Source organism: Coturnix japonica, chromosome 1, assembly GCF_054131305.1.
Source record: "Coturnix japonica strain WE chromosome 1, WE-NBRP24, whole genome shotgun sequence".
NCBI lineage: Eukaryota > Metazoa > Chordata > Aves > Galliformes > Phasianidae > Coturnix > Coturnix japonica.
The window spans coordinates 101,660,836-101,675,519 of NC_140663.1; the positions used below are offsets into that span (position 1 = coordinate 101,660,836).

The window sequence follows — 14,684 nt, forward strand, 5'->3', positions numbered from 1 at the left end:
AGGCCAGGTTGGACGGGGCCCTGGGCAACCTGATGTAGTAAATGTGTATGTTTGGTGGCCCTGCCAGGCAGGGGGGATGGAACTACATGATCCTTGAGGTCCCTTCCAACCCGGGTCATTCTGTGATTCTGTGATTCTGTGTGATCAACACCTGTGGAAGTGAAAATAACCAATAGGACTAACTGTGTTAGTCCAAGCTAACTGCGCCAGCCTTCTCCATTCTCGTTCAGCTCCCTCCCTGAAGGACCCGTATGCCAAAATGGCCGCCCTCCTTGTAGAACTACATCCCCCACAGTTCCTCGGGCCGCGGGGACCCCCTCGCTGCTTGTGACATCACCCCACGCCCCTCTGCCCGCTCGGGGATGGGGGAAAGAAAGGACGGGCCCGCGCTTGCGCGCTACCATCTCGCGGCCCAGAGGAGGCGGCCACCAGCGGCGCAGAGCGGCCGAGGGGGTGGAGACAGCACGGCCCCGGGCCTGGCTTTGCTGTCAGCAGCAGCCAACATGGCAGCGCGGAGGCCCCGCACCGCCCCAGGTCAGTCTGCTCCCGGGGACCCGGCCCCTTGTAGGGAAGGGGCGGAGGCGCGAGAGCCGGCCGAGGGCTGAGGGCGGCCTTCACCCCGCTGAGCAGGGAGCCTCCGTGCCCCGAGTTACCGCCGGCCCTGTGGGCGGAGCTGAAGGCGGCCTCCATGCGCGGGCCGTGGGTGTCCCGGTGCGATGTGGGAACGGGAGCCACGTCTTCACCTTCCCCATCACCTTCCCCATCACCTGGTGCCTTCATATACCTGTGTTGAAGTGCGTAGGTTTGAATAGCTAGGAGTTGTATGGCTGCGAAGGGTGAGTTTAATGTCACGTACAGAGAAGGTCATGTATCAGCGGGACATCATCAAACAGTGCTGTTGGACACAGAGCACGTTGTTTGTGTGAGCTGTGGCTTCATTCTGGCCCTACATTATTAATGTCTAACAGCCTGAGGCTCATCATGTTATCTTGAGAAAAGCCTTGAGAAAAGAAGGCTGAGAGGGGATTTGATCCAGGTTTATAAATACCTGAGGTGTGGGGGCCATAGTGGCAAGGCTGGTCTCTTTTAAGTAGTGCGTGGGGACAGGACAAGGGGTAATGGGATGAAACTACAGCATAGGAAGTTCCGCACAAATGTGTGCAAGAACTTCTTTACAGTGAGGGTGACGGAGCACTGGAACAGGCTGCCCAGGGAGGTGGTGGAGTCTCCTTCTCTGGAGATATTCAAGACCCGCCTGGACGCCTACCTGTGTGACGTGGTGTAGGGAGCCTGCTTTGGCAGGGGGGTTGGACTTGATGATCTCTAGAGGTCCCTTCCAACCCCTACAATTCTGTGATTCTGTGATCTTCTCGTGAACTATCGGCACTGAAAAGCTGGAAATAACTTTCTGTAGCAACTTTTAACATTATGGGTCTAATTATGTTCAAGTAATTAGGAGCACGGAGGGAAAGAATTCATGCCTGCATGTGTATTGCCTGCATTCTTTAGCTCTTAGGTCACAAATAGTGGAGTTAAAAAAAGAATGTTTACATCAGCAGTTATTAAGATTCCAGGTAGTAATGTGGCTTCTCTTACTGATGTCTCAGCGTTGTCACTGAACTGAGTTTCACCTTAAGTATTCATAACAGAAACAGACTTTAATTCCTGCGTGTATCCATGGAGAACCATGATATGCTTTTAAAACATTCCTTTATGAAAGGAGACTATCTCTTCCCTTTGATGTTTGAATGTAAGTGGTATTTATGATGTTTAATTTGAAGTTGTAGGAGGCCTATTTTGGAAATGTTGACAGAATTATACCGAAATTGCAGAATTTAATTAAATTTCTAGCTTCATTTATTTCATCTGTTATGGAACAGGAACTCTAGTGCATGTTCTTAAGTAATTAGTCAAGCTGGTGTGTAGCCCTCTATGGAGAACACAAGGCTGGGAATTCTCAGTCTTTCAGAACTTTGGGCTATGGAAAAGAGGAGCTTGAGCTTTCTCTTAAATTAGATGTGTTGCATGTGGCTAAAGATCATGACAGCAATTATACTGTGTCAGATGAAAGCCGTGCATCTGAAAGCCATTAGCTCCGAAATGAAGTAAGAAGGAAAAACAGGGTAAGCTCGTAGCAATAGTTTCTCAAAATGTTTCTTTTGATCTCCTCCTCAGGACGTCATCAGCTTTGGTTGTTGCCTTTGTCCGATAGCACTTGATGACTTTTTTGTTTGTTTGTTGAAAACCTTTAATTTATTCAGTTGTTACTCGGAGTCTGCAATCAGCTTTTGGTACCTGCAGCATCCTGTAGCAGGGTGTTCTGTACATCAGCCAGATCTCTTCACTCTTCTTTACAGTGAGGGTGACGGAGCACTGGAACAGGCTGCCCAGGGAGGTGGTGGAGTCTCCTTCTCTGGAGATATTCAAGACCTGACTGGACGCCTACCTGTGTGACATGGTGTAGGGATCCTGCTTTGGCAGGGGGGTTGGACTTGATGATCTCTAGAGGTCCCTTCCAACCCCTACAATTCTGTGATTCTGTGATCTCAAGGAGAAGCAGGACCATAGGTAGCCCTTATACGGCTTTTTAAGCTATTCTTTTAGCCAACTAATACCAAACACGGTTCTGTTAATGTTTGCTTCTTTGTTGGTGGGTTATTCATTTAAATTTTTTCAGTAGAATGTTAGAGCACTGTGTAACTGAAAAAATAACTTCTTTCTTCTTTATTCTTTTTTAGAACACGATAGTGATGACGATTCCTATGAAGTGTTGGATCTAACAGAATACGCAAGGCGTCACCATTGGTGGAATCGTTTGTTCGGCCGGAATTCAGGACCAATTGTAGAAAAATACTCTGTAGCTACGCAGATCGTGATGGGTGGAGTAACTGGCTGGTGAGGGAACATTACTTTATAACTGCACTAGGGCTCTTAGCTGTATTTTGAAGAGTTCTTTCCAAGGCTGTTTGAAGCATATACATGTGTTTTCTCTAACAGATTTCCCTTTACTGCTGACTCCTCATTCTGAGGTCTTTTTTGTAATAAAACACACCAGTTACTTAAGGGAACTCATACCAGCTATTGCGAAAAGGACTTGAAGAAGTGGCAGAACTCTAGAAGTTTTAGGAGTAAATGGGAATTTACTGCATGTAACTTTTACTTCTGTGGAAAAGCAGATTTACTTACTAGTGTAGATTTAGAGGCCTAGTTATGATACTATGGCTGAGATGTACTTCATTGGTGACAGAAATGAAGACAGGAATATGTGTCAGGATATATCATTAAGAGCCTCACTTTAAAGAGATGTCTTTGTTACCCTAAATTAAACTGGAGCCATTTCGATCAGCCTAACAGCGTCTCTTCTCTTAACGTGAGAGTGGCTGCTACAATATAGCTGTGCTAAAATAATTTATGGTGACAAGTAGATAGTGTGTATGAGAATAGGGAAATGGGGCCACAATCTTGAAGTCAAGGTATTTTGTTATTTGTGAAAGGTGCTTGACTTGTATTTGTTTACTGCAGTATTCCAAGAGTGTTAAGTTCAGTGGAAAACAACATTATGGTTGCACAGAAACTTTTAAAATGGAGCTAAGCAAGCTTTGGAAGGTGAAATAGGCTAAAATGAAATGATAGTTTATATGTTTAGTGCTGCTTAGGGAATGTAGGCGGAGCTTTCCATCTAGAGTTTGATTTACCTCTGAAATAACTTCTCTAGATGTATATACACAAACTGTGAAATTACTCGGAAATAGTTAATGGGATCTGGCAACCGTAAAAATGGCTGATTGAAAGATGTGGAAACTGTATTTCAGTGTATGTGTATATACATATGTGTATGTGTGTTCATTTATATAAATATGAACTCAGTGTTCATATGCAGAGTTAAATAAAAATCATCCAGTGCGTGAGATTAGGAGGGACAGAACATACCCCAGAGGATGTACCTGGTGAGATTAAGGGACTGTCAGCCTTGGAAATATCCTACGCCTGCTGGAGTGGGACCCCAAGCAACCTCATTCTGCTTGGAACTTGGCTTTGGCTTTGCAGCTGGCCCAGTTTGGGAACTGGAGGGGGTAACCTCCATAGGCGCCTTACTGCCAAAACTGTTCTCCTATACCTGTATCTCTGCCAGTCCCCATTTGATGGAAGCATGTTTAGAATGGATTTCTAAATTGCCTTGATCCGTTAAAAATAGACCAAGGCCATGTCTCAAGAGAGTGCCCTTCCCTGCTCCATCCACCTATTTTTCCACCAGCTTTTAGTACTTGTGGTAGGGATGTAACTTCTTTTTAGCTGGGAATCAAGTTATAGACTGTGTAGCTGAGTAAACAATAGTGTAATATATTAACCTTCCACTTGGGAATAGTTATAATGGCACATGTATATTATATTGCTATATTGTTCTTTATTAAAGTTCTGTATTCAATAGCAGCATGTAACTTTTACATATAAACAGAGCCTGGAGATCTCAAGCTTACCTTGAAGGGGCCATTGCGCAGCCGTAAGCTAGCAACCATTGCTCATGTTGTTTTGTGTTAGACATTAGTCATTAAACGTTGTTTGTATTAAATATTCGGAAATTTTAAAGATGTGAAATGATACATTTGCTTTGTTAAATGAAAAACTTAATAGTAATTGTCGCCGTCGGGAATGTTGGACTGCGGCATTGTACAGCAGACTGCCTCATTGGACTGGGTTTTTTGTTTTGTTCTCCTAAGGTGTGCGGGATTTTTGTTCCAGAAAGTCGGAAAGCTTGCAGCAACTGCAGTAGGTGGTGGCTTTCTTCTGCTTCAAGTATGTAGAATTTCATGCTTTCTAAGTTGGCAAATGTTATTTACTTAAACAGGAGGAAAACAACTCAGCTGCTGGGTAAAATTTAATTAGGAAGGCTTCTTATCTACTTCATCTTTTTCATGTTACCGATCCAAAACTTAATTTCAGATGGAAAATTGTGTGCAAAAGAAGCAAAAAAAAAAAAAAAGAAAAAAAAAGAAAAAAAAAAAGAAAAAAGTGCTAATTCAGAATCTACTCCATCCTTTACTGTGGTTTGTATTAATCCAAAGGAAACTTATGTATAGAAATAAATGCTGTATGTGATTCAACATTTTCAGATTAGACTATGTTTAGAGAAATAGGGTATGTAAGCTGTATTTATTTAAAATAGATATTTAAATTCTATCAGTGCTTTAAGAAAACTGGGCTGTGTTGGCAGTCACCTGGAATATGTACTCTGGTCCAGTTATGAAGCCAAGCTGTTCCTTTTTCTCCCCAAGGTTTCTTCACTGGCTTTATCCACTAAACCTCTGAAGGTCTGATAGCTTCATTGCATTCCTCTGTTCATCTGAATTTCAGGTCTAAAAAATCTTACAGTGACATCCAGTATAACCATTTACATTTTTCATCAGATGTTGTATTAGGGGAGGACATATTGCCCAATATCCTTTGAATAAGTGAAAAGGCTTTAAGTGAAGGAGAATTTTACGTATTCTTCTGTGAGACGCCAAGTAACTTTAATTTCTTCACTAGCATTTTTCACATCTTTGTATCCGTGAGCTTGTCTTTTTTCTTTAAATGGGGAAATAGACTGGTGCCTGCTTGGGTTCATTCAAATAATACACCATTTTTTTTTGAGTCAGAGCATTAAAAATAGTTTCTTTTTATTCTTGCCATCACGGCCCTGGAGGGCTTCTGAAAAACCCATCCCACTTTCATTTGCTCCTTTGGTGGCAATGGCTATTAGATCCAGCTGCTGATCAGGGTGGTTAGTGTAGGACCTGCCATTCCTACTGTATAAAGCAGCAAGACGTCACAGTTGTGTGAAGTACTCTTTCATGACCATTCTTTTTTTATTTTTCCCTCTTGTTAAACATAAACACTGCAATCCCATTCCACATGTGAATGTATGCTTTTCAAACTATTTGGTTTAGCTTGTTTTCAGTAAGTATAGTACATACGTGGATTTGAATTACTCAGTTATTTTCAATTTACACAAAGGCAAGCATCAACAACAATGTGATGAGTCAGAGAAACGCTTCTGATATGAAGCTTCATGGTATTATTTGTTCTCTTTCACCATGGTGCATGGATGACCTGTTTAAATATCCCAGAAAGCATTGCTTATTGGACCTGTACCAAAACACAGGGGATGAATGTTCACAGAATCACCGAATTATCAAGGTTGGAAAAGACCTAGAAGATCATTTAGTCCAACCATTGCCAATACTTCCCAGCTAAATCATATTCATCAACACAACATCCAAACGTTTCTTGAACACTCCCATGGTCGGTGACTCCACCACCCCCCTGGGCAGTGCATTCCAATGCCTGACTACCCTTTCCGAGAAGTAATACTTCCTAATGTCCAGCCTGAGATTGTTACAGGTATATTGAATCAGTAAGGATTTAGAAGCAAACACATGTAAATTTTTGTGCAAAACATGCAATGGCAGCAAATGAACCAATCTGAAAAGCCCTCAGTTCTTTAGCCCACACTGTGTAGTTCTGCATCATGAGAGAATATTTGAATTTTATATGATTTATAGATAGTCTGTGAATCTTGAAAGTACTCATCGTTCTTTCCCATTGAGTTAAATAAGCAGAATCTCTCTTCCCATATAGTGCGCTGTTGGTCTTAATTCATTAAATGTCAGTTTTTATCTAAATATGACTGTAGAGTCTGCTGAACAGAGAAGTCTGGAATCCAGGAGCAATTGGCAGAACATTGCCTGCAAGTCCCTGCATTAGTGCTTCTCGCTACAGGAAGCTGAAAAGTTCAAACCTGTAGATAGAGAAGAATAGAAATCGCTTGAAACTTATAACTTATGCAGTGTTTTGCTTGTTGAGCTGTGAAGCTTAGGGAGCTGTCTGTACAGTAAATTGGTTTGCCATTTGTTTGAGTGTCTGATTTCGTGGTTGATCTCATTTATAGTGTATCTGAAAAGGAATATTATCCAAGAGGAAAAAATAAGTTGCATATTTTAAATCGAGTTGCCTATATCTTTAATTAAGCAAGATCAGATTTTCTTGGAAGGGATTGAAATAAATGTCTCGCTCTTTCATTTCAATTCAAAGCGTTTTGCATTTTTAAAGCTGAGTCATAAATTCTGTAGTATAATTACATTTCTGTAGCCTTTAATTTTTTCATTTAAAGATCACACATTGTGATGTTAATTTCCTTCTGAATATATGTTCAGCGCTTCCCCTTAAATGGGCAGAGGAACGCTTCAGCGCGTGACTAGAAACTTCCATTTTCTCTCTGCGCTTTTCTGAAGCTGCAGATTTGGTTTAAGCTCCTGATTGCAATATTGACATCGTAATTACCTACTCAACCAAGAACTACAGAAGGCAACGTTCTTATGTAAAGCCCGTTCAGTAAAACGTTTCAGTCCTGAAATTCTTTTTCTCCAGCACCTGATGTCAGTATCTGAATAAAAAGCTCATATGAAAGTGAAAGCAATACACTTGGAAGTGTAAGTCTGTACAAGAAGTAGAAAGGTTTCTCCAGTTTGTGTATGTGATCCCTATGTTTTTTCAGTCTTAATAAAGATTTAAAAGTAATTTATGGAGAATAAAATTGAGATTAAGGAATTAGCCTTATTTTTTATTTTTTTTTTGTAATTAAGATCTGTTATCACATCTTTTTGCTGATTCCTCTAACAGCTTTGTTTGATCAATTAACTTTTTTTAAAGACATGGTTCTTCATATGTGCTGGTTATAAATCAATGTCTGTGCGCTATACTAAGGAAAACATAATTTCTCATCTCAGATACAAACCTAAGGGAGTTGCCTTCTCTAACTTTTGGTTATATAGTGCACAGTTCAGTGAGCTCCTACAGAGCAGAGAAGTATGAACTCCATGTTGTTCTGCTATAATAAATGACTTTAAAACAATTGTTCTTACCAAGTGCCTGATCTATGTTTCTAAATTCCTGTATCCTTAGTAATGCTTTTTGCTCCGCACTCAACACGCTGTCACCTCTTCCATTTTGTGTTGACTTACTTAATCATAAAATAATGTATTTCTGTTTGTTTTCAGTGATATATTTTGCCTCATTCCATCTGAATGATAAATTGACTTCAAATATTTGTTAAATTTTTTAACTTAGGAAAAAAAAACACCATAATAATAACACAGAAAGCAAAACAAGCCCTTAGCTACCCTTGGCTATACATTGCACAGATAGATATTAATGCCCTGCTGTGACGATGCTGTGGAGACTGCAGTGAAGTGAGGAGAGGGCAGTGTGCTTTTGGGTTGGAAACTTGGTAACAGAGCTGCATTCAGTTTTGCATTTCTTGTGCCAGTTGGATGGTGGCTGAAAATGTAGCATCTGGAGTATCATTTCTCAGTCTCTCCTTATCTTTGTATATCAAAGCTAGAGGCTCGTCAGGTCTATGGAAACTTGTCAAGAGCAGAGAGGGTTGCTTACCTGTATAAATACAGCAAGAAGCTGAGAACAAGGAGCTTGCAGGGAGCTTCTGGGCTTGGTTAGGCATTTTTAGTATGAGGGAAACTGCTTCTGTGGAAATCAGAGCTTCCCATCCTACTGTCCCATCTTACTGTATACATTTTTTACTCTTGCACATTATTTTCTCATTACTTGTAATGATGGTTCATAATAACAAATTACTTGCATGCCTATCCTGTATCACTTCCAAAATCAGATCTTCCCTTTAGATTCTCTGCTCCCTTTGATTAGAGATACAGGTAGTTGTAGTAATACTGCATTGATGCATTATTATTCATCGTTTTAGAAAATACTTTTTTCCAGTAGTTCTGGAAGGTCTTTAACAAAAATAGTTTATTAGTATGAGTTAGATATGCATGCACATATATTCTTAGTCACATAGGTATGTAAGTATGGAGATGATAATAGAGTATTAATAGTTTATCTCCATTATCTTAGGGATTGGCTATGAAAATAGTAATGTACTTTATGAATTTGTATTTATATATGTATTGTAGGAAACTTGCCGGTAAGGTAGTATTTTCTTCTATGATGAACTAGGATTTAAATATTAAAGTTCATTTTACTGTACCGACATTTGGATTTATTGAGGTTAATTCTGTAGTTATACACAAATTTAGGGATTTAGTAGGACTGCAGCCAAAGTAAATGTGACACGGGCTCTGACTATCACTGCGATGAAGTACAGAGCTTTTTCCTTACATTTATATAATTTATATTCAAAACATGTATTTGCACATTTTTATTTCTCAAACATTTTCTTCTATTACTTATTTCATAGAATCATAGAAGAACTTGGGTTAGAAGAGACCTCAAGGATCATCGAGTTCCAACTCCCCTGCCATGGTTAGGGTTGACAGCTGCTAGATCAGACACTAGATTGAGTTGCCCAGGGTTCTATACACAGTGACCTTAAACACTTCCAGAGATGGGGCATCCATAGTCTCTCTGGGCAGCCTGTGCCAGCACCTCACCTCTCTCTCAGTAAAAATATCCCCTTGATATCTAATCTAAAATCTCCCTTCTTTTAGTTTAAAACCATTCCCCCTTGCCCTATTACCATCAACCAGTTTAAAAAGTTGATTTCCCTTGTGTTCCCTTTAAATGTTGGAAGGCCATAATGAGATTTCCCTGCAGCCTTCTCTTCAAGTTTAACAAGTTCAGTTCCCTCAGCCTGTCTTAACAGGTGAGGTGCTCCAGCCTTTGCATCATTTTTGTGGCCCTCTTCTGCACCCTCTCCAACAGCTCCACATCTTTCCTGTGTTGGGGTCCCCAGACCTGGACACAGTACTCCAGGTGAGTCCTGGCAAGGGCAGAGTTGAGGGGGACAATGAGCTCCTTCACCCTGCTGGCTGCTCCTCTTCTGATGGAACTCAGGATACCATTGGCCTTACAGTCTGTAAGCCCACTGCTTGCTCATTTAAAGTTTTTCATCAGCTGAGACCCCTAAGTCCTTCTCCACAGGGCTACTCTCAAGGAATTCTTCTCCAGATTCTTCTCCGGGATTACATCAACCCAAGTACAAAACCTTGCACTTTGCTTTCTTGAACTTCATTAAGTTCACATAGGCCCACCGTTCGAGTTTATCAAGGTTCCTCTGAGTGGCACCTCTTCCTTCTGCTCTGTCAGCTGTGCCACTCAGCTTGGTGTCATCAGCAAACTTAGTGAGGATGTGCTCAGTCCTATCATCTGTGTCACTGATAAAGATTTTAAAGAGTACCAGTCCCAAGATGGACCCCTGGGGGATGCTGCTCGTTACCAGCCTCCACCAGGACATAGAGCTGTTGGCCACATAGATAAATACAAAGATTCATAGCAGAACTTCAGATCCCTGCTCCTACATTCAGGGAGAAATGTAATATAACTATTGTTGTGTAAACTGGAGTTCTGACAAAAACGCTAGCCCTAATTATTAGAGTGCTAAATTAAGCTTAATTAAAAACTTCTGCATCGTGACTGTACTCTAAGGAGAGGTGAGCTAATTAAGACTAGTCCTATTGATACACTGTTTCCTTTAAAGCCTTTTGTTTATATTCTGCTACTAACATATTTGCTTAGATTTCTTGCATTGTGTTGAACTTTATATAAAGTCCAAATACTTCCTTTCCACAATGCGGCCTTCTTCAAATTCTTATGATAATATTGAATTCCGTTAAAAACAAAAAAAAAAAACTAAAAAAAAAAAACTAGCCTCCACCTCAGTGTTTTTTGTTATTTTTTTTCCCTTGTTTGTCTTCCAGTGACCAAATGTGCATCACTGCTTTAAAACCCTTTCGTGTCTTCATACTAACTAGGCAGACCTTAATTAGCTATGCAACACCAGCACCTGCGTACGTAAATGGTTGTCCATTAGACATGCAAGGCAAATGTTTTTTTTTTATATTTTAAGATATACCAAGCTTAGTATATTGTATATTTAAATACCTGTCCTACATAATTTCATTATATGTGAATTTTATTTACAAATTGTACCACTTGGATAGAATACTTTTACATAAATTACATGAATTTGACAAACATGGCCTTGGGAAGTATCTGAGAAATCTCCCTCTCACTCTTTGTGAACTGGTCATTACGTAAGTCATTTACCTTTAGAAGTAGTGGTCTACGTTTATTTGCCTTAGCAGTTAAAATCATGGAATCATAGAGTCACCAAGGCTGGAAGAGACCTCCAAGATCATTCAGTCAATTTGTTCACCTACCACCAATATTATGTCACTAAACCATGTCCCTCAGTACAACATCTAAACATTTCACGAGCACCTCCAGGGATGGTTACTCCACCACCTCCCTGGGCAGCCCTTGCCAATGCTTTTCTGCTCTTTATGTCTCTTTTCCCTGGCACAACTTGAGGTCATTCCTTCTCATCTTGTTACTGTTACATGGGAGAAGAGGCCAGCCCCCACTTCATCCCAACCTCTGTTCAGGTGGTTGTAGAGAACAATAACATCTCCCCTGAGCCTCCTCCAGACTAAACAATCCTAGTTCCTTCAGCTGCTCCCCATTACTCATACTCCAGACCCCTAACAGCTTTGTTGCCCTTCTCTGGACACACTCCAGGGCCTCCCTGTCATTCTTGTAGTGGAGGGTTCAAAACTGAACGCGGTACTTGAGGTGTGGCCTCACCTGAGCTGTGTACAGAGGGATGATCTCCTCCTTGCTCCTTTTGGCAGCACTATTTCTGATACAAACCAGGATGCAGCTGGCCTTTCTGGCTACCTGGGTACAATGCTGACTCATGTTTAGCCGAGTGTTGACCAATACTCCCAAGTTCCTCTCTTCCACACTGTCTTCCAGTCACTCTGCCCCAAGCCTGTAGCACTGCATGGGGCTGTTGTGGCCAAAATGCAGGACGCGGCATTTGGTCTTGTTGAACCTCATCCCATTGGCCTCTACCCAGTGATCCAGATCCCTCTGTAGGGCCTTCCTTCCCCCAGGCAGATTGATACTTCCTCCCAACTTGGTGCCATCTGCAAACTCAGAGAGGGTGCACTCAATCCCCTTGTCCAAGTCATCAGGACTGAACAGGACAGGCCCCAGCACCTACCCCTGGGGAACACCACTCATGACTGGTCACCGGCTGGATTTAACTCCATTCACCACCACTCTCTGGGCTCAGCCACACGGCCAGTTCTTTACCTGGCAAAGAGAGTGTTTGTCCAAGCCATGGGTGGACAGTTCTTTCAGAAGAATATTGTGGGAGTAATCCTTAGTTTTGATTTTCCTGCTTTTCCAGCTGATGAGTTTTTTTATTTTAACCGTACCTAGAATATGCAGTAATTGCCTGTTTTTTAGGCTGTGTTGTTATAAGCATTTAAATATGTATTTTGTGAATTGTTTTGAGAAAATTTGTGAGGTCTACCAGTGACAGCTGAGTAGCAGGGTGTTTCCCTGTTTTCAGGACTAAATCTGAGTAAGAGAAAGAAGGCAGTCAGGGATGATGATTGAATGTACTATGGAATCTCACAGCTAGCTCCTGTTACAGCACCTGCAGTGTTTGTGTTTCAGTTTTTCTGCTTACGGTCTCTGCTTTGTAGAATTCTGTTTTCAAATACTTATTTATTGGACAGTTCTCATTATTTCTAAGTATGATACTTATCGGCCACAAATATGCTGTCAATTTGAAAGAAACTTAAATGGAATTGCCTTTTAAAATTATTATTTTTCTTATAAATTTACTTTCCTATTCTTGCAATTAAAGTTTCACTGAGTGCTGAAGGAAAAATAAGTTTTTTTATAAGCAAACAATAGAAAACTGGTAAAATTAACAGTCTATTGAACTTTGCAATTTCTTGTTTAATTTCAGTTGCTCTTACTACACGTAGATGTTAGTGCTTGGAGTGCCTGTTGTAATTTGAGGAATGTCTTTTCCTTCACCTGTAATACAAAAAAGCCCAGACAGTATTTAAACAGTGCAAGTGAATTCTGTGAGTGCAAAGATACCATATGCTGATTCGGAAAATGTTAACTAGAACAGTACTAACTACAGTTTGTTTTCGCAGATCGCAAGTCATAGTGGATATGTACAAGTTGACTGGAAGAGAGTTGAGAAAGATGTAAATAAGGCAAAAAAACAGTTAAAAAAGCGTGCAAATAAGGCAGCACCTGAAATCAATACTCTAATTGAAGAGGTAAGTCTGAGGTGATACGCTTTCCTGACAGCCAGATTTTCTTACCTTCCCCTGCATGTGGTGCTCAGTTGATAATAGTTCCTTGGTTTTGCACCACATAGTTCTGATTATCATGGGAACCAGGGTGTACACATTATTAAAAGTTTTTGGTGTGTGTTTTTTTATTTAATGAAATGGCACCTGTTGGTTATATGCTGTATTCATTGATTACTTCATGAAGTCTTGTATACAAAAATTAGCATATGTGGTTTTTGTAGGATTAATTATTAGGAAATTAGCTCACATGGAGTGAAGTTATTGTTTTCTAATGCCTCCATCTTTGAAAAGCGCAGTAATTTTATAGTAACTTTTGGTGTGTGTGTGTGATTTAAATTGAAATGATGGCAGTACTCATCTGTTTTGGTTTTGTGGGTTTTTTTTTGCCAGGTTTGTAAAACAACTCCCTGGTTTTAATTAAAAAAGAGGAGCATTGACGTGGAATTACTATGAGAATTGGTTATTAGTTTAACTCCCCCAAAAGCTACCTGTATTATAAACGTATTGTTAAAGTCAGTTTAAAGTCAGTTTACACTCCATTGTTGCCTGCAGTTGCCACCTAGCTATGTGTTTTCAAACCTGTTACTGACCTCCCTCTCAGTTTCAGTATGCTTGTTCCAGGCAGTTGTGATGAAAGTATGAAATGCTACAGTCGGGCACAATGGATCCAATTCTTCATGCATACTGTTTTTCTTCTCAGTCAACAGAATTTATCAAACAGAACATCGTGGTCTCCAGTGGATTTGTTGGAGGCTTTCTCTTGGGCCTTGCATCGTAAGGATCTGAATTATCTCTTCTGATGGCATTCACGTCAAAGAACAGTTGCAGTGACACACTGTCAGAAAGCAGTGTGGATCACTGGGCCCTCCAGAGCAAGATGAGAGGACTAGGTAGACAACTTGGAAGCTTTTCCATTTTAGGCTTATGCCTCTTGAAGCTTGGCAAAACTAGGATTTGCTGAAAAACTGCAGCGTGCTCATTAAAGCATTTCTGGGCAAAACTGGTTCATCGTCATCATGACTCTTTTTGTCTATGACCTTTCAAGATCAAGCATTTTTAAAATGTTAGTCTTGGAAAATAGATGTGTAACCATACTGTAAGAAAGAAAGCTCCATTTCTATGTTTGCAAGTAAATACTGTTTATTTTCAAAGTATTTTTCTTCATGCCGTAGTAGATAGTATCAATGACTGCATAATGTATATGATAATGTAGTTCCAGCCTCATGGCTGGCTGTGTTCTTCAAAAGTCACTGCAATAATCTTTAAATCTGTAATACTCTTTTTGTGGAGTATTAAATAACAAAGAATCATGAGCTCATTAAAGGTGAAAATTAACTTTGACTCTGGCCATTGTATACATAGAGAATGTCTCATTGCATAGCCTTTGGGCATCTGGTACAAATATTTGCAAGTTACCTGTGATTCCTGTTTTAAGTGCACGTCTATGTTGTTTTTCCCAGATGTGTAGACATGGATGAACTCACAGATAAAATTGTTGTGCACAGGTAACTGTTGCAAGTGAGGACTCCATAGTGATCTGATAATTGT

The 14,684-nt window shown here is 40.5% G+C and overlaps 1 protein-coding gene across 3 annotated transcripts; it reads left to right on the forward strand.

The window, feature by feature from the left end:
* The first annotated feature begins 399 nt into the window (after positions 1-399).
* FUNDC1 (FUN14 domain containing 1) lies at positions 400-14,477 on the forward strand. Of its 3 annotated transcripts, none has more exons than XM_085548941.1 (5): positions 400-1,750; positions 2,739-2,895; positions 4,719-4,794; positions 12,972-13,100; positions 13,837-14,477. In XM_085548941.1, exons 2-5 carry the CDS (start codon positions 2,876-2,878, stop codon positions 13,912-13,914), a joined length of 303 nt encoding a protein of 100 aa, XP_085405067.1. In that variant the 5' UTR covers positions 400-1,750; positions 2,739-2,875; the 3' UTR covers positions 13,915-14,477. The 3 variants fall into 3 exon arrangements, with proteins under 3 accessions (XP_085405067.1, XP_015739573.1, XP_015739563.2); XM_015884087.3 differs by having other exon boundaries at positions 400-836; XM_015884077.3 differs by having other exon boundaries at positions 400-534.
* The last annotated feature ends 207 nt before the right edge of the window (positions 14,478-14,684 follow it).

What these genes read in the sequence shown, in the direction of transcription:
- FUNDC1 (XM_015884077.3), top strand. Translation starts at nt 504, where the DNA reads ATGGCAGCGCGGAGGCCCCGCACCGCCCCAG. An exon ending in ATGGGTGGAGTAACTGGCTG is followed by an intron (nt 2,896 to 4,718) that starts GTGAGGGAACAT and finishes TGTTCTCCTAAG; the next exon opens with GTGTGCGGGATTTTTGTTCC. An exon ending in GTGGCTTTCTTCTGCTTCAA is followed by an intron (nt 4,795 to 12,971) that starts GTATGTAGAATT and finishes TTGTTTTCGCAG; the next exon opens with ATCGCAAGTCATAGTGGATA.